At 41.5% G+C, this 24794-nt stretch overlaps 1 protein-coding gene across 5 annotated transcripts in view; it reads left to right on the plus strand.

Annotated features, from left to right (window-relative positions):
- The window catches only part of LOC108699920 (disabled homolog 2-interacting protein), a 254554-nt gene that overhangs the window by 91980 nt on the left and 137780 nt on the right, over positions 1-24794 (plus strand). For all 5 annotated transcript variants that reach the window (XM_041575181.1, XM_041575183.1, XM_041575182.1 and 2 more), the window contains exon 2: positions 18548-18651. In XM_041575181.1, coding sequence (XP_041431115.1) covers positions 18548-18651 — 104 coding nt within the window. The remainder of the gene's footprint in view (positions 1-18547; positions 18652-24794) is intronic.

Consider the following 24794-nt stretch of genomic DNA (forward strand, 5'->3'; position numbering starts at 1 on the left):
AGTCCTAAATTGGTGTGGTCAAGTAAGACCAAAGATGTGGCCTTAGTAGGACATATTTTCACTGTTGTAACTGCTCTCATTTCCTTGTAGTTGTGCCACTGCTTGATTGTTACCTTTTAAGTCCGCTCAGACCGCATTTTGGTCAAAGAGTTGAGAAAAAGAGCAACCTCTGTTCCTCAACTTTTTTTAACCAAATGAGCTGGCTCCTAGACATTGGATTGTCATCTTTTGAGCAAGCTCAGGCTACATTGGTTGAAAGAGGTTGAGGAAAATAACTGACCCTTCCCTTCACCTCTCTGAACCAAATGTGCTGGCTCCAAAACCATTGCTGATCAAAAAGTGGACACAAACAGACCTGTCTGTTATCTAAATAATAGGTTTATGGGTCAAACACTGGCATATTTTAAGATTGTGAGCTAATGGGTTGGAGGCAGGGTGAATCCCAAACCTATGCAGGATTCAGTGCTTTCCTAATGAAGATTGTTGCTAGATGTGTCCCACTATAATGGTGTTTTTTAAATTTTGGGGAGCAGTGACAGGTGGGCCTCAGCTTGAAGGCCAGTTAGGGATGAAAAATGATTTGCTGTCCTAGATATTCTTGGGACTACGGCTAAACGATACACCAACATTTTTCCAAAAGTTGGAACTCCAAGGAAACTTTAACTGAAAAAGTCAAACAAACATAGTACTAGAGCTTGAGCCTACTAAGAGAGCAGGCCAGTCCACCCCACTGGGCTTTTATTAACAAGCTTACTTGCAGAAGTTCACTTTAGCCCTGAAAATTGTAAAGTCTATCCGAGCTAGGTCCTTGTAGGACTAACAGTAGCTTTGCAACCTTGGCAAATGTTACATATGTCCTGATAAAACTGGGTCTACCAGGAGTACAGTATCCATTTAAAGACAAAGGGGTGTATTCTGTGAGGAGAAGAGGCAGATAAATGTTAATAGTTAAGTAGTAAATTATATTGTTTTTATAGTGTGTCCTATGGCTCTCTTAGCTACCTTTAAACATCCCCCTAAAACTCCAACCTTGCCAAACCTCTATACCTGTAGGACACTTTTATCGCACTTCTCTTTTATTAATGGACACACTTATTGAGCAGAGTGCTCTTGTACCACAATCAGCCAGTGGTTAGTCAGCTTCTAGTGCTATTGTCCCATTACCATCATCAAACCAAACATTTGATTGGCTGCTGTGGATTGGTTTCAAATATATAAGATAATACAGCAGCGGGGTGCACATTCCTGGATCCCAGGCTCTTTTTTTCTGCCAGGAGAGGCTGTTTTTTTCCCTTTGTCTTTGTAAAAGAAAGATGAATGCCTGCAGACATATTTGCTTAAGCCACTGGCTGTTTGCTTTGGAAGGACTTGTGAACTTGGATGTGAAGGTGACGTTAGGATGAAAGCCGGTGCCTTGCACAAGACTCTTAACCTATAGGATGATTAATTTTGTGACTTCATACGATTCTCTGCCAGGTTTTCTTTAACTGTTTGGTGAGAACTTAGCTGTTCAATGTCACATCAGCTGCCTTACAATGCACAATGCCCTGTGTTTCACCAGGCGGGTAAATAATGTGGGAAAGCCGTGACTAGAAGTTTAAGAAAGCTTTAGATAACAATACTCTATTGTCAAATGTTACATTTTTTTGTTTGTATGCATGGTGTACATCCTACTGTGTGAGTGGGGGACATGAGTGGTTGGGGAGGTAGCAAGGTGAGGGCGTTTAGGGGTTGCTATGCCAACTGGCCTCTTGGAAGATTTAGGGGTGTCTTGTAGGTATGCCATTGCTTGATTATTACCTGTCAAACCAGCTCAAACCACATTTCAGTCAAAAAGTTAAGAAAAGAGCAACCTGTCAACTTTTTGAACCAAATGAGCTAGCTCCTAGACATTGGTTTGTCATCTTTTGAGCAAACTCAGGCTAAATTCGTTGAAAGAGTTGAGGAAAGGAACTGACCCTTCCCCTCTTTGAACCAAATTTGCTGGCTTTGAAACGATTGATGGTCACCTTCTTCCAAAAAAGTGGACACCAACAGACCTGTCTGGTATCAAAATAATAGGTTTATAGGTGGCATATTTTAAGATTTGCCCATCTAAGGTGACCTTGCTTAAATCTGACAGTATGCGCCATCCACCTTCTGATGTAATGCATGGCTCGATTATATTTTCCGAGACAGGGCAATATATTCCATAGATTTAATTGCAGAATGAAACAAGACTGCTAACTCGTACACCTTCTAAAATACCTGGATATCAATGAATATGGCACAGCTATCTTTCATGGGAGTGTGGCTTGCATATTACCAATCAAAGTTTTAGACTATTAACTTGATTAGGCTTGTACAGTATTTGAAGAATTTGAAAACTTGTGGTTTCACCTTAAACAGCACTTCCTAACAAATAAACAGGCGTTTGAGTTGCAGTCATTAATAACAAGCGTGTTTTGGGTCATTTGCTTTATTCCTAACATACTGCGGAGGGTCGGTGTCAAATGAAGGGTTTTACTGTTTCTTTTCATAGAGCGTGAACTGTTTGTGCACCGCAGGCATTATAAGGCCTAATCCAGATGTGTCACAACATGTAGGTAATGTGATCTCACTCCGTATGCTTGATTATGTATATTCAACCTTCCTTCCACACTGGAAACCAAAGCCTTTAGCATTAGTGGATAAATGGGTGTTGAGTTGTTAAATAAATGATCTTGGAGAAGACATTGGGAAGAGTTAGGGTTTAGGTATCAGTTTGTCAAGACCTAAAAACCAGAGGGTGAGTGTTCTAGCTAATACTATAGCATGCTCTCTCAAAGGACTGGTCATATTCTAGCATCCAGACTTCCTAAAGGAGAACTCATTAATTTTAGCTCCACCAGCACCTTGTGTCCCGTGAGTAATATGTTGCTCATCAACCCTTTGGATGTTGATCCCAGTGGCCTCAAAGCAGGTGTTTATCTTTTAATTCCTGGGTTGAAGGCATGTTTTAGTTGCTAAAAAACATGTAGATGCTATAAATAGCCAATCACAGACCATATTTGGCAAGAACTTTTTGCTCTCCAAGTTGTTTTATATTTGATTGTGGCTCATGGGTGACAAAGGTTGGGAACCTTTTTATTTCAGCTTCAGCTGCCCATTTAGATTAACATGACCTGATACTCATACATATTAAGACAGAAATGGAAAATGTTTTCAAGTGCATACCCTCAGTGTGGGCCAGAGAGTCTCCATAAACCCATCACAGGATGATTTTATGGTGTGGAAATGCTATTCTGATGAGGGCAGTGTTGAGGGCAGTTCAAAGACACGGCCTTAAATTAGGAAAAGCACCTGCTTCTCTTACATCATCTGGATTTTGGTTTCCAGTGAATGGGCAATTGTGAATGCACAAGGCTGGCTCATGCCATGTAGTATTCCTAAAGGCTTCTGAAGTTTGCTGAAGGCTAATGTCCTTTTGAAAGGAGGACTATTACTTACTGATTTATCTTGAATTCACAAGTATAGGATTCCAGTCTCAAATATCACCCATCTGGCTGCAGCCGGGCTAAGTGTTGCAGAATGTCTCCCATGTGCACTTTGGAATTTGAGATCTACGTTTAAAGAGGGATAATAAATAATCAGCCCCTTTAGTGCAATTGCTAATGACGTTGGGTCTTCCACTAACAAACAACAATGTTCAGTATCACAACCAACAAATAATCTGATGGAATCTAGTTTTGGGATTTCTTGTTTCCTTCTAGATCAGCCTCTTCCATCTTAAAGGAGAAGGAAAGCTACGGAGGCATTTTATTGCCAATAGATTAGCTGCAATACTGCAAGCTAGAATGCTATATTTGTTCTGTAGAATGTTTTACCATACATGAGTAAACAGCTCTAGAAGCTCTCTGTTTGTTTAGGATAGGAGCTGCAGTATTAACATGGTGTGACATCACTTCTTGCCTGAGTCTCTCCCTGCTCTGGGCTCAGATTACAGTAGAGAAGGGAGGGGGGGGGAAACATGAGCAAACTGAGCATGCTCTTGCCCAGGGCAATGAGGTTTAAGCTGAAGGCAGGGAGTCTGATACAGAAGCCCATGTGTACACAATAGAAGGAATAATCTGATAAGGCTTACTTAGTTTTAACCTTTCCTTCTCCTTTACATGTCTGCAGATAGGATGTGGTCCCCCCAAGGAGTTTCTGTAGCACCCACTTTGCTGTATTATAGACTTATTTGTGCCATGTATAATTGAATTCTATAAGTGGCTCATTATGCTGCACCCTATTATTACCAGGTCACCTAATAAATAAGGGACATATCTAGCAATTATTGAGCTGCAGGGATTGCAAATTAAATTAGTTTGGCTGTGACCCCAGCATTTAAGATCTATTGCTGCACCAACAGTGCATTAAAGTCAGGGGAAGGCAGCACAAGAAGCAAAGAACTTCTACTTGGCACAGCTGTTTCAGCCTTAACACTTGTTGCTTCCCTTGTAAGAAATTTTACTTTTCATGTATAGGAAAAATATCCAAATTTGGGGAAAATGCCATATTGAATGTTAGTAGATGTACACTGACTTATAACTAGAAAAACTGACATAAAGCTCAGGTTAAACACATACAGAATGGAAATACAGGACCCTAATCTGACAAAAGCATAATTGGACACTTTCTTGTAATAACTTGACAAGCTTCCCAGCCAACACACAATTACGGGCAAAGTGTGAACACAGCAATCCAGAAGCCAATTGTGTTCCTAAAGTAACCGCACAAACATGTAGAACAAATTCACATTGCGCCCGGCCATCCTGTCTCTGTGATTCACATCCTGATCCAAATCAGGAAATGCCTTTAGACACTGAAAATTGTCACTCCCTTGTACATATAGGAGCAGGGTTTAGTCAACTGACATTAAAGAGCCATTTCTAGTGACCATTTATGGATTCTGGAACAATAGAACTCATGTTTGGCATCCCTTATAAAGTCAAATAACAGGAGAACAGCCATGTTGGAGGGGTGATTTGTTAAAAAATTATTGTGTTGCAAAGGAAAACAAGCATTTAACCAGTTTTAATTAGAATTTGGTCACTGGGTCAATGGTTATCCTGAATTCATCTTTTTTTTTTTTTTATCCCATAAAATGTGACCTGTAAGAAAGCTGGAACCAAAGTACCATTACTCGCTCCAAGGGATTTAGTAATCATGAGGTAACTCTCCACAGATGCTGAAATTGCAGATTGTTTTGAACTGAACAAAAATATTGTCTTAAAACCAGTTCTAGAAAACCAGGATAAAAACCCAATATATGTGCAGGATTCTAAGGAACCAAGCCAAACCATGGTCTCATTTGTGAATAGGAGATGGGATGTGTAGCAAATACTGTGGATAAATAAAGGCAATCAGGCAATCAGTGGCATTGAAGTCTTAAGGAAAGACGATGCCAACTTACCAATGCATCACAAGGAACAGTGACTGTGGGAATGTTGGCATGGTAGCTTTAAGCAAAAAGGAAGATGCCAACTCAATGATGTATCTCAAGGGACAGTGGCCAAGGTTTGATGTTGCCATCGAATTCTTAAGTAATGAGGAAGATGCCAACTCACTGATGTATTACAAGGAGCAGTGGTTGTAGGAATGTTGGAATGGAAGTCTTGAGCAAAGAGGAAGATGCCCAACTCGCTGATGCATCACAAGGAACAGTGACTATAGGAATGTTGCCATCCCAGTTGCAACAAGGGCAATAAGAAGCCAGCCTGCTCATATATTTCGAGGAACAGGGGCTAAGGGAATGTTGGCATGAAAGTTGAATGAGGAAGCTGCCCAATTTACGAACGTATCTCAGTGAACAGCACCCAGGGGTTGGGGGAATTGATTAGCTTTATCCCACCATGTCTTTGCATTATGACATTGAACAAAAACAGATACATTGGTTGTGTGGATGTGAACCTACAGTAGTCCTCTTATGTTAAGTCCACTTTTTTTCTTGTCAACATACTATATTTTATAGGGGTGGTTCAACTTTTAGTTAGTGGTGGATTAATTCACAGGCTACCCTAGGCTATAGCCTTGGGGCCTAGTGTGATCTAGGGCCCATCTAGCTTTTTTCAATTATTATTTCTATTTCCTTTTATATTTATTTGTGCTGCTACATTCGCCTATGTGTGCAGATTCAGTGATGTCACTGGCACATCACTATCATTATAAATATAGACACTAGAATTTATGGAAGCCTTAACCTCCCCCCCCCGGACCCATTCAGCCTTAGCCCCACCCAAATTTTCCCCAGCCCTCCCCCTTGCTACCATGCTTCTGATAGCTCTATACATTTCAAAGGAGAGCATAAGTTTTTTGGGCCAGAGGGTGATGGGCCTGTAGCTGTGATTGGGTGGGGGCCTGAAATCTGAGGGATTTAACTACAGATGAGTTGACATCTGCCTTGCCATGGATTAATGAGGTGACATGGGACTGGTCCATATATTGGAATATTTGGTCCTACCCCAGGTGTCAGATTGTCTCCTGTATAACAGGTTGCAGCTTCGTGCTACCCTTCTCATTACATCCCATGGAACAGACTCAAAGACTATATTGGATTTATAAAAGTGCTGACCGCAAAGAAGCGCTGTTTTCCTGGAGAAACTAATAAGGATCTACCTTGGAAACAATATATTGCAGCCGTCTCCTCTCATATTGTATCAGGTGAGGATGGGGCCCCCGAGGGAGGGAGGAGGGTTAAAGTGGCCTAGATATAAATATACATTGTGTATATGTGTCACTAGGCTTCCCAGTCTCACATTCATTCTGCAGCCGGGCGATTACCTTCCGCGTGTGATTTGCTTATTGAGATATTGTTTCCAAGGTTCTTATTAAATTGCCAGAAATGAAGCCTGTTTCCTGCAGGCTCAGCACTATCCGCATCCCGTATATCTCCTCTTGCTGACACTTCATCGTGAGCGCCGTGCCTAAACTGCCTGCGCTTAACTGGCTCTATACGACAGGGTCATAGCAAATTTGCATTTTAAAAATACATACGTCCTTCATAATTCTGCTACGGACAGACCAGGAGGCGTAGTCTTAAAAGTTAAAAGATATTTCTGTGTTTATGACCAAAGGCCTTGAGTGAAGAATGGTGCTTATCTTATTCTTACCCAGTAACATAACTACCCACCTCCGTATAACAGAGCATTCTGTCCCAATGGCTGCACAGATACTATCTGATCCCCATTGTAAGCAGCAGTCCTGCCCTGCTTTATGGCAGATGAGATTCTAGCTATCTGTATAACAGAGCATTTTGTCCCAGTGGCTGCACAGATCCCATGTGATCCCCATTGGAAGCAGCAGTCCTGCCCTGCTTTATGGCAACTGAGATTCTAGCTATCTGTATAACAGAGCATTCTGTCCCAGTGGCTGCAGAGATCCTATCTGATCCCCATTGGAAGCAGAAGTCCTGCCCTGCTTTATGGCAGCTGAGATTCTATCTGTATAACAGAGCATTCTGTTTCTATGACTGCACAGATCCTACCTGATCCCCATTGGAAGCAGAGGTCAAATGCTGTCTTCTTTGATCCTCCCTGTTTTCTTAAGGCTGGAACTACACGATGGATCCTCTCATGTCGTCGGATCTCAAGAAGACGCATCGTGTAGTTCCAGCCTAAAGGAAATTGGTAGGAGGTAGTTGTTAGAAGCTGCCATATTGATTCTTTCAGATAACGAGCAGCAGTTGAATATCATCATTATATTATGACCACTAGATGGTGTTATGATCTGCCTCTGTGCCTTGAATTAAATGATTGCAGTATAAAGTTACTTCCTTTTTTTTTTTTTTTTTTTATTTAATTTTTTGTTGCACTTTTATTTTATCTAAGGCTTATGTTTCTGTGAGACTCGGAGCCGAGTAATCACATTCTCTGCCTCCAAATGAATAAGTCATTATTTACTGTTAACACAATAAGTATCCCTTTTAACCTGTGTCATTTATATAATTAGAATTACATTAGCACCCTGTCCCCGGCACATCAGCAGATACATTGAAGCCTGACTGTCACATTCCAGTAATGGTGATGCCTCGGAATTCAGCATTCGAACCTCAGCCAGTTTAACCCTTTCCGTATCCATCTCTGTCCCCATATTGAAAGAGGGAAATGGGTTGGTGGGAGTTGGGGGTTTCAGACTTCAAGTCAGACAATATCCAAGTCTCCTACGCTGCTGCGGAAAATGACGTGTGGCCTAAAATTATAGTATGCGCCCCTGGCCTTGTGGTTGCTATGGTAACAGACTCCTCTTTTTGATGGATAAGGTTGTGTCCATGGTAACAAGATTGAGGCCCTGTAAAAAAACGGAAGCATTCTACATTTTATAGAATTTTTTATTTTTTTTGTCGTTTTTTGCCTGGCTCCAGGGTAGGCCTTCCCAAACACTCCGAATACACAATCCCTTTAAGTAGAGTGGGAAGTAATATACTGTATCGCAGAAGTACAAACAGGTGTATCTTGGAAAGGAACAGGCGCGATGACTGCCGTTTCAGCACTAGTCACCCAATCAGGCAACGAGTTCATTGGCCCCTATAAGGGCCTTTCGCTTTACTGTCAGACGATTGAAGGGGTAATAATGGTCCATCAATAAATTTAGAGGATTTAATCTGAGCAGACGGAGGCTCCCATTTCCCCATAGATTCCATTTTATCCAAATAATCCAAATATATTCAAAAGGTTTTTTTTTCTCTAATAATAAAACAGTAGCATGTACTTGATCCCATCTAAAATAATCCTTATTGAAAGCAAAACCAGCCTATTCGGTATATTTAATGTTTACATGATTTTCTAGTAGACAATGTATGAAGATCCAAATCACTGTAGGATCGATTACCCGGAAAACCCCAGCTCCCAAGCATTCTGGCTAACGGGTCCTGTACCTGTAGTGCCAAGTTAGGAAAAGATCTGTTATCCTGAAAATCCCAGGTCCTGAGCATTCTGGATAACAGGTCCCATACCTGTACCCGTATTTATATTTTCCGGAACTGACACAATTTCTTTGCTGTCTTATACAGGAATGGGATCTGTTATCCAGAAACCTGTTATCCAGAAAGCTCTGAATTACGGAAAGGTTGTCTCCCGTAGACTCCATTATAATGAAATAATCAATATGTTTGAAACTGATTTCCTTTTTCTCTGTAATAATAAAACAGTAGCTTGTACTTGATCCCAACTAAGATATAATTATTCTTTATTGGAAGCAAAATTAGCCTATTAGGTTTGTTTAATGTTTACTGGATTTTCTAGTAGACTTAAGAAACAAATTGCCTGTAACATAATTCATACTGGGTGCAAATATAGGACAACAATAATAAGGATACACTTGTACAATGGCACCTCTGCAGCATCTTCACCCTGTGCTGTGAGCCTAAACCAGCAGCTAAAAATTAAATTTTCCAAATTTCTGAATTACCCGTGGAAATGATTTCTATACACTGTTGGACTGGTGGGTGCAGGGCCCACCAGAGCTGTCAAACCAGGGGCCACTTCACTTCCCAAGGGGGTGCACCAGTGGGATTGAGTCTGGGCCAGTCTGACCCTGTTTCTGCACTGGCCCCTTTAGACATCCCCAGACATGCTGGGGGAATAAATCGATGTTTTGTACAGAACCAACAGAGAAATCCTGCAGTCTCCCAGGCAGGCTGAGTAATAGGGATTGTGCACAGGACAAATGCTATTGGATTTACTTAGGGGAAAGTGACCGTGTTCTATAGGAATCACTTGTGGGCCTTCCAGTAAATCAGTTCTTCCCAGCAGTCTTATTGTGATATCATCAACTTAATCCATTGGGTTTACTCATTTACATGCAGAAGGTCAACCCAAGTGTCCCTGGAAATGGCTCGTTTTATTAATAGGTACTGGTTATTTTGTTCCCTGTAATGAGCTGAACAATAGGAAAGTGTATGTAAGTTGGGGTTGCCACTGTGTAACTTCACCTGAATTCTCTGTTCGTGGTGTTACTAGCACCAGTGCTTGGGGGCAGCTGGTTGCCTTGAGATCGGGATTAATAGGAAAGAAAAAGATGGTCACCAATCTTGTTGGTAGGCACAAAAGATGGGGTACAAGTGGTGGGCATAGATACTACTTCAATAAAATCACCACTCCTTTGACACCCAGTGGTGGAACTATAGAGGAAGCAGACCCCACGTTCACTGGTAGGGGGGGCACCGCTCTTTTCCTTTAAATGGTAGTGAGTCAGGACCAGCTGAGCAGGAGAGGTGGGGGGGGGTACGGTGCTGCCTTGTTTTGCCACTGCTGACACCTGATGGGTATAAGAGGTTGAGAAAACATGCCATTACACCAGCAGTTCCCAAAATGTAACATTGTGAGGCTGGTCACCTTCTGGAGGGTCTCAATGCCTTTTGACTGCAGTGCTTATAAGTGACCACAGAGAAGACCAGGTCCCTCGTGCGAGCTTTTAGACCAGCATCAAGGAGTTTGGCATCCAGCATCAACACAAGAGCCTGAAGAGCAGTGGGGCTGCCCCCCTAGGCCAGGACCTATGTTTAGTAGGGGGCGGGGCAACCAGTAGACCAGTCGGGGCAGATGTGTGTAGAATGACTACTTGCCCTGCTAGATACTCCTGGAGGCCCAGCATTGGGGTGATCACCAACATTCTAAGCACGGTGGCTGATACACCAATATCTTTTTACCTTATAAGGAGCTTGGGGGGGGCCTGTTTAAATATTTAACCCCTGACAACCACTACTTTAGGGCGTGCAACTTCTTGTGCGCCTAAAGTTCTATCTTCAGCCTAAGGAGTTGCCTGAATCTGATCAATATCCAGTAACATCTACTTCCCATTCCCCACTTCCATTCTGATCACACTCTCGCCCCATAAAATATATATCTGTGTATATGGGGTCCCTGGATTTCTATAAAATGGATTAATATCTGCACATGAGGAGAGAGAGAGAGTCAACGCTTGCCTCTTGATCTTCTCTACAGACCCAGCTACTTAAACCGGGAGAGCACCCTTTGCTCAGTTTTAGTGAAATATTTATATGCTGACCCCCCCCTCGTATTACACAGGAAATTTGCATGACAATAGTGATGGATGCATCTAATTTACATAATCCTTTAAGATTTCTCTCTGTTTTGCATTCTGTGAGCGCAAACCAGACTCACGTACAAGTGTATTTATATTGTGCATTGCATAATATGGAGACCCCCTACCAGCATATGGTGCAACCCAGCAACAATCATGTCTGTTACACAAAACCTCTTCTTAATGATACACTTTTCGGTAAATAAGAATTTATCAAGGAATATTTTTTTCTCCTGACTGATCATCGTAAATAGTTTAGTGACATTTTAGCGATAATGTAAGGTTCTGTGACCATATTAAGGCACAAGGCTGCAGGCTGAGTTATACAGGGAACTTGTGTATTATAAGGGATAATGTACCCCTTGCTGTAAATGATAAGGATATTAGAAGTCACTGAGGGGTTCTGTGACCATATTAAGGCACAAGGCTGCAGGCTGAGTTATACAGGGAACTTGTGTATTATAAGGGATAATGTACCCCTTGCTGTAAATGATAAGGATATTAGAAGTCACTGAGGGGTTCTGTGACCATATAAAGGCACAAGGCTGCAGGCTGAGTTATACAGGGAACTCTGAGTATCACTCATGTATTATAAGGGATAATGTACCCCCTATTGTAAATGATAAGGATATTAGAAGTCACTGAGGGGTTCTGTGACCATATAAAGGCACAAGACTTTGCACATTGAATTGTGCTTAGTACAGAGGAATATCTATACTGACAGTTTTATGAGATCTCTCTGTACAGGCTATGAGCAAATTTAGGGGGCTGTTCCTGCTAAATTGTGCTTAGTACAGAGGAATATCTATACTGCCATATATATTTGTTGGTTGTTTGTTGGTGGACACTTTTAATACGGAATGAGGGAAATCTGTACTTTAAGCTTAGATCGGTAAATAAGTTGCCCTTTAACAACCAATATGACACCCTACCTATATACATATATACAAGTCATTCAGGAGCACCCTGGTGTTCAGATCTATTATCTTCCCTGCAGAGGATCAGCTGTCTGATGCAATAAAGTCAGATCGTATCTCGCCATTATTTAATGGTTATTTAAAGTCACTTCCCAACTCTTAGCAGCAACTTGAGTTACTGGTCCTCGCTCACAACAGATTGGCTTTAAATCATCTTAACAGGATTGATGGCTTTATGTATTTCTATAAAACACACTTATGTGCATGGGGAAGGCACCTGCTATGTCTCTAAATAGAATAAATGAGAGCAAGGTAGGGAGGCTCCTGTAATCCCATCTGAATGATAAGCAGCCATTGGCATTGCACTGGAACTAATCATTCTCTATTGCTCTATAATGCACCCAGGTAGAAATTTGGGATTAAAATGTGATGGAAGACCAACACCTCTAGGGAATATAATCAGCTCCAAACTAAATGAAAGCTGCTTGCGTGTGAGAGCAGACCTAGCAATTTGTCAAGGGCTGCATTATATTTTATCTGATCCCCATTGGAAGTCCTGTGTCCTGCTTTATGGCTGAGATTCTAGCTATCTGTATAACAGAGCATTCTGTCCCATGGTACAGACTTTATCTAGTGGATATTGTGGCTTAAAAGAACCACTTAGGGCTAGTCCACACGGGGAGATAGCGACGCGTTTGCGGTCGCGGCGACAAAGCGCCGCGACCGGCGCAGGCGACAGTTTTGTATGGGCGCCTATGTAAAAACGCCTGTGCTAACCACACGAGGCGATGCGCTTTTCAACAGTCGCCTGAAAAAGCCTGGCGAGGCATTTTCAGGCGACTGTTGAAAAGCGCATCGCCTCGTGTGGTTAGCACAGGCGTTTTTACATAGGCGCCCATACAAAACTGTCGCCTGCGCCGGTCGCGGCGACTGTCGCGGCGCTTTGTCGCCGCGACCGCAAACGCGTCGCTATCTCCCCGTGTGGACTAGCCCTTAAGCGGTGTTTTCGAACCTAAAGAAAAAATGGGCAGATCAATATAAAGTGTGTGTATATAGTTGTGCCAGCACAACTTGTATATCAGGTCAATAATGCCTGGGTGCAAAGAATCCAGAGTATAAATCTAGTCCCATCGAAGGATCGAACTCTCAGGTCTTACGTAGAAGTGCAAGTTTATTACAGCAAAAAACTATTGACGTTTCGGCTAGCTCTCTAGCCTTTATCAAAGTCTTTGATAAAGGCTAGAGAGCTAGCGGAAACGTCAGTCGTTTTTTGCTGAAATATTTTTATTATTTAAATTTTTGGGAATATATATATATATATATATATATATATATATATATATATTATATATATATATATATATAATATATATATATATATATATATATATATATATATATATATATATATATATATATATATATAGTGAAATAAACACTACTTTATATATATATATATATATATATATATATATCTATATATATATATATCTGTATATATATATATATATATACGAAATCCAAAGGTGCACTCCGTTAACACAGTAAAGTCCTGGGTGCCAGCCAAAGTAGGTAAATATTTGCGAGAAAGAGCGACACTCACAGGTTGTTTTCAGTGTAGATAAGTTGTGCTTTATTCCACTCAACGTTTCGATCCCTCACAGGGATCTTCGTCAGGAGATTACAAACAAAAAAATCTCCTGACGAAGATCCCTGTGAGGGATCGAAACGTTGAGTGGAATAAAGCACAACTTATCTACACTGAAAACAACCTGTGAGTGTCGCTCTTTCTCGCGCATATATATATATATATATATATATATATATATATATATATATATATATATATATATATATATATATTAGAGATATATATTAGAGATATATATTAGAGATAAATAGAGAGAGAGATCCTGCTAGCAGAACAAATTGCACAAATAAATGGAAGCTCTTTTATCCATAGCAGACAATGTATAATCATCTCAAATGATGCAGCAAATCCCTTTATCTTGCAGCCGATAGTCATTTCATGGCAGCAATCGATTTAGTAATGACTCCCCTTGTGCCGTGCCACTTGCCAGTACACTGCCTGGAAAGTGTCAGAAATGCTCTTAGTGTAATATCCTAAAAGCCTCAAGACATTACACGTCACCTTTGTCTTGGCACCGGCGCCCATTATTGTCGGATGCAAGAGGAAAAAATGTTCCAGGAGTGCCTACCCCTCCTTATTCCATGATGCTTTAAAGGAGGGCTTCACCTTCAAGTTCAATTTGAGTATGTTATAGAATGGCTAATTCTAATCAACTTTTTGATTGGTCTTCTTTATTTGTTTTGAAGGGGTTTTTTTTAAATTATTTTGCCTTCTACTTCAGACTCTTTCCATTTTTCCGATGGGGGTCACTGACCCCATTTAAAATAAAATGTATTGTTAATGCTACTTTTTATCACTCATGTTCTGCATTCGTTGTGCTATGAGACAAACCTGCGTTATACAATGTTGCGCCAATGGGATCAGGTTTTATTTTCATCCTCGTGGCCTTGGTTGAAGATGCTCTGTAACAATGTGTCCTGTAGCTCGGCTGTTGCCTCCCTTGTTGCCATGGAGAAGCCATATACGGACACACTGATTGGTTGGCTCCATATCTATGTCGTTATCTTATTATATTCACTTTGTATCAAGTGCTTCACTGTTTGTGGTTTCTAGTGCCCTCAATCACAGCAAACCATTTTCACACTAGGGATTTATGTCACTAAAGGCCTGTTAGAGTAATGGAAGGCGGATATAAAACAATGGCATCTTCTACAAATCTGAAACTGCTGGCAATTGTATAGGCCTTTATTAAAAAGAAAAGGTAGGGTAAACAAAGCAAGTGGGAATGGGCAGCATAGTGTTGGCTCAAAGCTCTGAAAGTCTTGGAGTATGTGTGTGTTTATGGGGGGTAATTAGACTGTAAGCTCTGCGTTGACAATTGCTGCAATAAAGGCCATAGACTTATTAGGGGACATTACTATGTGCAGGGCAGGGTGCCATATTTTTGCATTTTATACCTTGACCTGCATGTCAGAGAAATGATGCTCCAAGGCATCGAAGTGCAGAGTTGGGCAGGTAGTACCTGCAGGTCTGGACAGTTCAGGCTGATTTCTGCACGAGATTTGTAGGTAGCAGATGGGTTCGGGCCAAGCTCTTCCTCTGCCCTCTATACCAGCTTAGCCCTCCTTCTGCCTCCGGGAGTTTCTATTTATAGGCATGCTTGTTCCGGCTTGCCCCCTTTGTGACGTCAGAGACAGCTCAGGTGCGGGTCTATACATGCCCATACCTAGGGGGCCGGATTTAAGGGGCCATGTGCCGCCCAGCAGCAAGTACTTTCCTTGATTCCATAGCCACTTATATAGAAATAGTTGATGCACATCCGCGTAATCTGGCTGGCGGGGGTGACTGAGGATGCCAGCCTTCGGGTGCCCTCAGATTAAATCCAGTCCTGGGTCCACAAGCAAAAGAGTCATGCAGGATCCAGTTGGGAGGTTGTGGGTCAGGGTCAGTGCAGGTCGATTTTTTTCTAAACCCGCACATCACTGCCATGAACCGCTTTATCCTTCCATAAGCCCCCAATTCCAAGGATGAGCTGCAGAATACAGGTAATGGATCCTTTATCCAGAAACCCATTATTCAGAAAGCTCCAAATTACCATAGACTCCATTTTATCCAAACTGATTTCCTTTTTCTCTGTAATAATAAAGCAGTAGCTTGTAATTGATCCCAACTAAGATATAATTCATCCTTATTTGGAAGCAAAACCAGCCTATTGGGTTTATATAATGTTTATATTATTTTCTAGTAGATTTAAGGTATGAAGATCCAAATTATGGAAAGATCCATTATCTGGAAAACCCAAGATCTCGAGCATTCTGGATAGTGGCCCCACTGGGCCCCATAGCAAATTATTTTTCAGGCCCCCAAAATGTCTAGAGGTTCATCTGTTTTACCAATATTTATTGAAATGTTATATGAATTGGGGCCCCTTTACCTCTTGGGCCCCCTACAGCCACAGGGTCTGCTTCCTCTGTAGTTACGCCCCTGATTCTTCATAACAGGTCCCATACCTATAATTATAAAGTTCATAAAGCAAAACCGCCGCGATTAATTCTAATTGTTAAACAATTTCTTCTGGTTTCCAGTTTCCAGCAGAGAAGTTTTGTTTTCCCTTTGAATTCCATATTGTCTCCAAAGGAACAGCTTCTTCCTCTAACGATGTGATTTCCTCTCATTAGCTCCAATACCTCTTCCTGCCCCTAAAACACTTTGTTACAACCCAAATTCTTTTTGATTTGTAAATCGCCCCTTCCATCTGGCCGTTGGTTTCAGAGGAGCTGCAAATCAAATAGGTGTAGGGCTTTGGATCTGCTAAAGTGGCATAAGGAGAGCTTTACTGAGTCCGACTTCTACCTGCACCGACATCTGCTGCGCTGCACAAATCTGCCGCCAATAAAAAAAAAAATGGCTTCTTACTGCCGGTCGCAAATTATCCGTTTGTTTTGTGTCACACCTTAAGGTGCTTGTTGCTGTTGTTATGCTAAAAGATACGCTTAATGCTGGTAATTAGGTGACAGACGGTGCTGCCAGTGCTCATATTGTTGGTTGCCGCATCTGCGTTATTCTGTGACATTCCATAATGTTAGAGTTTAGCATTGGTGGAGATACCGGCTCCTAGGAATGCCTCTCTTTATTCAGTATCCTTTCTTTCTCCTGCTTTTATCTGCCATAGGGCAATGTTATATATAAGTATATCATGTATGTTTTTATCTTAAAGGGGTGCTTCACCTTTACGTTAACTTTTAATATGTTATAGTATGCCCGATTTGAAACAGCTTATCAATTGGTCTTCATTCATTCTTTTTTTTATAGTTTTTGAATTATTTGCCTCCAATTTCAAATAGGGGTCACTGACCCCATCTAAAAAACAAGTGTTCGCTAAGGCTACACATGTATTGTTATTGCTACTTTTTATTACTCCTCTTTTTATCCAGTCTCCAATTCACATCAGTGCATGGGTGCTAGGGTAATCTGGAGCCTAGCAACCCGATGGCTGAAAAATCACTCTCTACATCATACCAAATGTTAACTCAAAGATGAACAACCCCTTTAATTTGTAAATAAAACTGGAAACTGTTTTTAGTAGATTCTGCACTTTGCCACCAGGGGGAGCATGCAGGAACATGTATTGGAGCAAAAAGTAGGGGTGCTGCTGCCATGACGCAAGTTGAGGGTTTTTAAATTAGTTTTTTGCCTTGCTAGTGCTATAGTGCCCTGCTAGATTAACTACAATCCCCACTCACTCCCCAGTTGATAAACTAATTCAGTGGTGTAACAGCAGACTCTGCAGATGTGGCGGCCCAGACTCCAGTGTCTGCTGCATCATAGCCCCCCAACACCTTTCATACTTTCAAATTAGGGGCGTGTTGAAAGCCACAAGGTGCAGCAGGAGTAGGGTTGCCTAGCCGGTAAAACACCTGCCAAGGCCGGGGCCAGTATTACAAATTTACCAGCAATGCAGTTGCCGGTAATTTGTAATATCCTTTAAAAAAAGCCCTCGGCCTGCCCCCATTTGCGCAGAACTTACCTTTTTTGTAGTCTTCTTCGCATCGCCATGATGTTGCTCCGCCCCTTTTTGTCGCGCCACGTAGCCCCTTTTTGCATCATGGCCCACCTCCTTTTTGTACCCGCCCCCCACCGGCCGGTTATTTTTTTCATTAAAGGTGGCAACCCTAAGCAGGAGTGGGCCAGGGTCTTGAGGAGGAGGAACCTTTCGCACCAGGCCTAGGGTTGCCACCTTTTTTGCAAAAAAATACTGGCCTTCCAATATATTTAGATTTTTTCCCTATTAATAACATTGAGATCGAGCACCGGCCAGGTGGCAACCCTAACCAGGCTCCTCTGTAGGTTTTTCTTTTATTTTGCAGGGGCCCTGACGAGCTCAAGTTACAGCACTGAGCACATTGGCTCCATAGACTTCACAAGCTGAGAATGTGATCTTAAGAACTTTATGGTATGGTGAATGCACATAAAAGATACCTAACTACTGGACGGCAAAAATATCCATATGAACTGTTCTTATGAATTGTGATGTCACCTGGGTGTAAGTCCTGGTGATATCTCAGTTGTGGGCTTAAGTTCAGGTGGTCCATGTCCTTGCAAGGCTTGTTGAACGGTAACTATTCGTGGGACATGTGGGCCACTAGGTCAGATAATGTACTGTATGTGCCTGGATGTGTGTAGCCACCTTGAGAGAAACATTTTCTCGTTGCCCCCAGACACCCCTCACTATTTATAACCCTAAATAAACCAGATTTACACGATCCTGCTCTTTGTGTGGCTGAGAAATTGCTGTTTATGAAGGCAGCCAGGAAGAGGAATTGAAATAATCGAGTTGGATAGGGAGTGTCATTACAATTCATTTGCAGCTCTAGCGAAAGTGAGAATTAAACTCTCCCTGTGTATATTATCTTTTATTCATATTGTAACCAATTTATCTCCTGACATCTTCAGGACTTGACATATAAAGTTTCCGTTTCTTCTCCTTCCTCCATAGAGTCGCCGCCTGACAGAACAGGTCGGAGGCGCAGCATGCCTGGGAGTTCCTCTGATCAGAGTCCCACCATGGACCAGTCAGCGACCACCCCATTTCGAGTCACGGTATGGTCCTCTTGACTCGTGTATATACAAATATATATATATATATATATATATATATATATATATATATATATCTTTTTTTTTTTTTTAAATCATAGACCATATGTTAAAAAAATGTTGCTTTAAGGGACATCACATCACACAGACCACCAGGACAATTGAATTATTATATAACTTTCCTTTGTGAGTAAAATATTGTTACACTCGCGTTGGAAAGATGATCCATTCCAAAGTTATCCTGCAGAGAACCCCAAGCAAGCGTTCTGCCATTTCTAAGACCATTCCACCATTGCATGAGCATCTGTACTAGATCTAAGGTTTAATCACTTGCTACTTGTATCTGTCTTAGGTATCTACAATCTACATTCACTAAGTGAATGCTTTGGTCCTCCAGGATGCTTCTGATTGGTTGCTAGGGGTTACAGACTATGGTTAGAGAACACCATACCTGCCAGTTAGGACTACTTTAAAGTGCCATTGGGTCCAGGACAATGATCTCATTGGTGGACAGCCCTTCCCTGTAGCCACCCAGAGAAATTTGTAGTTAGTTATATAAATGTTGTGGCTATTGATAGTCATGTCTGTCTGACTGTTTTATACCCTTCATTGCTGGTTGAAAAACTGCAGCAGAAGCCAGTTGATAAAAAAAGGGGGGAGTGGATATTCTAGATGATGGTTGTCTCTCCCAACATCCTCTGTTTTGCAACAACTATTTTTTGCCACAGTAAGTGGCAGCTAGATTCGTTGCAATAATGTGCAATTAAAACCCTTTTCATTAGCTGAAACTCGCACCTTGGATTCATCAGATTTCTGGGATTTTCGGGTCACAGCTGATCAGCAAATTTGAAAGATTCGGCTAATCAGCTAATCAGATGTGGAGAGAAAAAAGGCTAATTAAAAAATAATTTGTGCCAGGCTCCATTGCAAGATCATTAGATTTTCTGCTGGTTAAGGTGTGACCAATTCCCGGACTTGTCCTTTATCTGTCACACGCTATGGAAATTATTTATGCTAACCGAATTCTTCATGGAAATTACACTCCCCTGCAGATGTTGCATTCTCTGCTGAGACTTCATTCTGGTGGGGGACAAAATTACAGAAGGAGGGATCCCTGACAAGGCTGGACAGTAATGTCCTACCTGTGGCCTTACAGAAAACTTATACCGAGAAGGAATGTTCTGGGCACACAATAATCTATACCCTCATACTGTACTGTCTAAGGGAATCAATATGGCACCTCCTCCCATATTTATAAATACAAATATACAGAGAAGGAATGTTCTGGGCACACAATAAGCTATACCCTCATACTGTACTGTCTAAGGGAATCAATATGGCACCTCCCTCCTACCATATGTATAAATACAAATATACAGAGAAGGAATGTTCTGGGCACAAGCTATACCCTCATACTGTACTGTCTAATGGAATCAATATGGCACCTCCTCCCATATGTATAAACACAAACATACAGAGAAGGAATGTTCTGAGCACACAATAAGCTATACCCTCATACTGTACTGTCTAAGGTAATCAATATGGCACCTCCCTCCTACCATATGTATAAATACGAATATACAGAGAAGGAATGTTCTGGGCACACGATAAGCTATACCCTTATACTGTACTGTCTAAGGGAATCAATATGGCACCTCCTCCCATATGTATAAATACAAACATACAGAGAAGGAATGTTCTGGGCACACAATAAGCTAAAACTTCATACTGTACTATCTAAATTAATCAATATGGCACCTCCCTCCTCCGATATGTATAAATACAAATATACAGAGAAGGAATGCTCTGGGCGCACAAAAGACTTCTACGCTGTGGGGGTTATTTATAAACACCGGGCAAATTTGCACCTGGGCAGTAACCCATGGCAACCAATCAGATGATTGCTTTCAGTGATCACCCTGCAGCTGGCTGAAAAAGGATAATCGCTGATTAGTTGCTATGGGTTACTGCCCAGGTGCAAATTTGCCCAGTGTTTATAAATAACCCCCTGTATATTTCAAGGAAGATAAGTAGAAAATAAAGCCAGCCTATGAATACCGTATATTCCTGCTTTAAAGGCAATGCACAAATGAACAGATCGCATTATTTTCTATTAAAATCATGTTTTTAATGGAAGTTCTTTTGCAGCACCACCCGGGGACCAATAAATCCCCCTCTTCCTTTTCGGGTTTTATCCTCAACCCCAGCTGCTGCCACAGAAAGATGGATTTGGACTATGCCCAGAACGAAATATAAGAATATATATATATATATTTTTTTTTTGCTCTGTGTGGTTGCCGCATTTGGCAGAAAGCCCGAGGCCTAGAAAATTAGCAGAACTGGAAACTCAGAATTTGCTTCTGCCTTTTTTTTATTTTATTTTTCCCTTCCCCCGGAATGGCTTTAATTCCACGCTGACCTTTATCAGCTCACTAATGAGTTTTCCATTGCACCCTATTTATCATTTCCCAGAGAGCGCAGGCTCCCCACACTTTTCATTAGTCCATTTGTTGTACGAGTGTGAGCTCTTCCCCATCATTTTTCTGCTGATTGGTAACAAGCAGGCACAATCCCATCCCCTAAGAGTTCATTAGGAAGGTCTATCTGTGTTTGTAAAGGAAATCTGCTTCCAGAGATTGAGAGTCGGAATGTCTCATACATGTGTTACCTGCACAATACTGGCTACTCACTTTGCTCCTCTCAACTCACTAGGAACCTGGCCATGTTACTTTTTCACACACACAGAGGAACAGAAACAAGGGTCAACATGGTCCAACTGGACCTTGGAGTTAATCTGGTGGATCTATTCTCTTGACCAGAGCTTCCTCAACTTGACCCATATTTAATTTGGCCATCTGTTGGTTTGCTGACCTAGGCTCGACTCATTCACACTTGAACCATTGATCGTATCCCACAGTGGAGGCTATGGAGACCCATCAGAAAAGGACTTGGTCATACATTTTAAACCTTTGTGGTTTTTTTGGCTAGATATCAGTCAGTTGGTGGGCTCCCTACTAATAAGATACCAGTTTGGTCTGGTGGGACGGAGTCTTGAATTCTGCCATGGGACCCAAGCAGTGGGTACACACTCAGTGGGGGTTGGGGGTGCATTGTGATTGATCCCTCATTTCATGTGTCTACAGTTTAGGAGATGATCAGGTTGGGCGGTAGAGTTTGTGGTTGGTGCTCTTGGGCATGTGCAATCTTAGGCCCACCATTTCCACCAGGACCAACTGAATTGTAGGTTTTAGGACAGTCTAACTTTCTATCGGGACCCATACGTTAAGAACCACTGCGGGCTTCCATTACTTATTAGTTCTGCAATCATACTCTCTTCTCACCCAGATCCGCATTGATTTGACTCTGCCTTTGGGGGTCCTGACTCAAAACCTTAAAAAGGAATTCTGTCGAAATTCATGCTATGAAATAAAACATAATTTTAAGCAGCTTTCCAAGTAAATTCAACTTTATCAGTGGTTGTAAAGTTTCAGATGGGACACCTACCTACCTGTTTCAGGGGACCCTCTTCTCACTAGTAGTAATATATATATATATATTTATCTGATTCACGGCTGGTTCCAGTTTCCCTGATTCCGTGGCCGATCGCACTGCGTCACATGCGGCTTAGAGACTCGCTGCTGTTATTTATCCTTCTCAATTCCAGCAGCGACTGCGGTGCCTGAAAGAAATGAGATGCAAGTGCCGGCTAATGTGTATCTACATCATTTCCATGGCAACGGGGCTTTTTTTTGGGCTCTTTTTTTTTTTTCCTTTTCAAATAAAATCTAAGATAAATCTAAGTGGAACCAACTTATTCCAGTTGTTTTTGTCCCTCTCTGACTTTCAGAGAATAATGACTTCTCTGGCGCGGGGTTGGGCGGCATGATGATAATTATATGGAATATAAATGGTGCAAAGTCCTTCCCTGGTGCCTGCGACAATGCAGTAGCATATATATTACTAATTTATATTGATTACTGTTCATTTTATAACATTTACTTCCTCTAAATTCAATTTCTCCCCACCTTTAGCATTATCTACACAAATGACAGGATATTCAAGGGAAAGTACACCCTATATCCCAGTGGTCATTTGCTTAACTGTAATTTTTTGGGTTACGGCCCATGATCTATGCAGTATGACTGTTAATATGTGTTAGATGTGTTATCTACAGCTTCACCTTGTGGCTGGACAAACTGATCAACTTGATCATCCCTTTTGTCCTTTGTGAGGTTGAACTAATTTGCAGCCGGTGAATGAGATGCCGGAGTCGCCAGATAGAGATGCATCAATGACACTCAGGGAAGCGCAAGACAAATGTTCTGCTTCCCAACAGCTGCCCTTTAACCCACTGATAAATGAAATATTTAGCAAGTTGTTAATGGCCAATAATGCCTGAGCTGGAGGATATTAACCTGTAGATACCAAACCCAAAGGAGCGGATATATATGAAATCCCTGCTCGGCTCAGGGGATTAATAAAATCGATGGCTTCTTCCTTCTGCTAAGGACATGGTCTATATTGCTCTGTGTGGTGACAGTGGTATTAAAAGAAAGAAATGAAAGTATAATTCTGGGTTATTTACCATTGCTTTTACTGTCACAGGCTGCCCCCTGATCCGCATACCCTACACCCATTTATGCCCCAAACCCCTTTTTCTTTCTTGTAAGTTCAGCCCTTTTAAAGGCCCAAATATTTCCTCTAATTGAGCACAATTGGAAGCAATGCTACACTCACCCCCTACTGTAAATAAGGATATTAGAAGTCACTGGCTGCAGGCTGAGTTATACAGGAAACTCTAGGTATCACTCATGTATTAAAAGGGATAAGGTACCCCCTACTGTAAATAAGGATATTAGAAGTCACTGAGGAGGTTTGGTGACCATATAAAGGCACAAGGCTGCAGGCTGAGTTATACAGGGAACTGCGAGTATCACTTATGTATTATAAGGTATAATGTACCCCCTACTGTATAGGATAAGGATATTAGAAGTCAACGAGGGGTTCTGTGACCATATACAGACACAATGTCTTGGTTTGCACCACCTTTAAGCTTCCATCGGAGTAGTTTAGTCCCACCCACTGGCTGAGATACACTCTTCTTTGCCCACCCCCTTTAAGATGCCATCAGTGCTTTAGTCCCACCCACTTCTTGAGTTGGACACCCTGCCCCTCCCACTTAAAGCTGATATCAGTGCTTTAGTCCCACCCAGTGCTTGAGTCAAAGACTTCCTGCCCCTCCCACTGTAAGCATCCATCAGAGTGTTGTAGCCCAGCCCACTGTACCATTACAGCCCCACCCTTGCGGTACCCAGTGCTAAAGCTGTGCCAAGATTGCCTTTAAACAAAATCATTCTTTTCTTCATTAGACACTGGGAAAGATTTCATTTAACATATCCCTCTTTTGTGCAAGACTCTAAATCCTGTTTTAATAGTGTAATTGTTCTTTTGGTGATTTTCTCCCTGTAGCAATAAAAGTGGAGGAATTGTGCCAATTTGTATTTATTTCAGTCTGAAAACCCTCTCTTTAATTGAAATGTAATTGTTGGAGGAACAATTTAAGGCAGAAAGGAAAATGACTATCATTTAGGTCTCAGGCTGTATGAATTAGGACCTCCAAATTTCTTCCCTTCTCCCCAGAATTATGTTTGACTGGAATGGTAATATTGTCGCCAATGCAACACAAACAGAATGCCATTATCATTAAATTGTCAGCTGAGACGGAATTTAGATAACAAGTTTTAGTTGCACCAAGAAAATTGCAGTCAGATTCTTGATACTGAGTTGGCACGTTCTGTGTGTTTGATTTTATGGGGTTTGGTAATGGTGGAGGGATGGGGAGATACAAGCAAGCCAATTCAGTATTCGTGTAGAAATCTGCAGAACAGAGATACAGTTAATTTAGGAACTCCCGCTTCCAGTTTCTTAATGGATGACCTCTTGCCACTTGCACAGATTGGGTAAGGAGTCATTTACTAAGACACAAGGGCTCTAATTGTCATAATTTGAAAAAGCAAAAATAAAGGTGGCCATAGACGTTACAATTACAATCTTTCCTGGAAAAGACATTTCCAAGAAAGATTGTTCGTTTCAACTCACACGTGTTGAGGTGAATCTTTGGTAGAAACAATAGAATTCTACCTGTA

The sequence above is a fragment of the Xenopus laevis genome, chromosome 8S (assembly GCF_017654675.1).
Source record: "Xenopus laevis strain J_2021 chromosome 8S, Xenopus_laevis_v10.1, whole genome shotgun sequence".
Classification (NCBI taxonomy): domain Eukaryota; kingdom Metazoa; phylum Chordata; class Amphibia; order Anura; family Pipidae; genus Xenopus; species Xenopus laevis.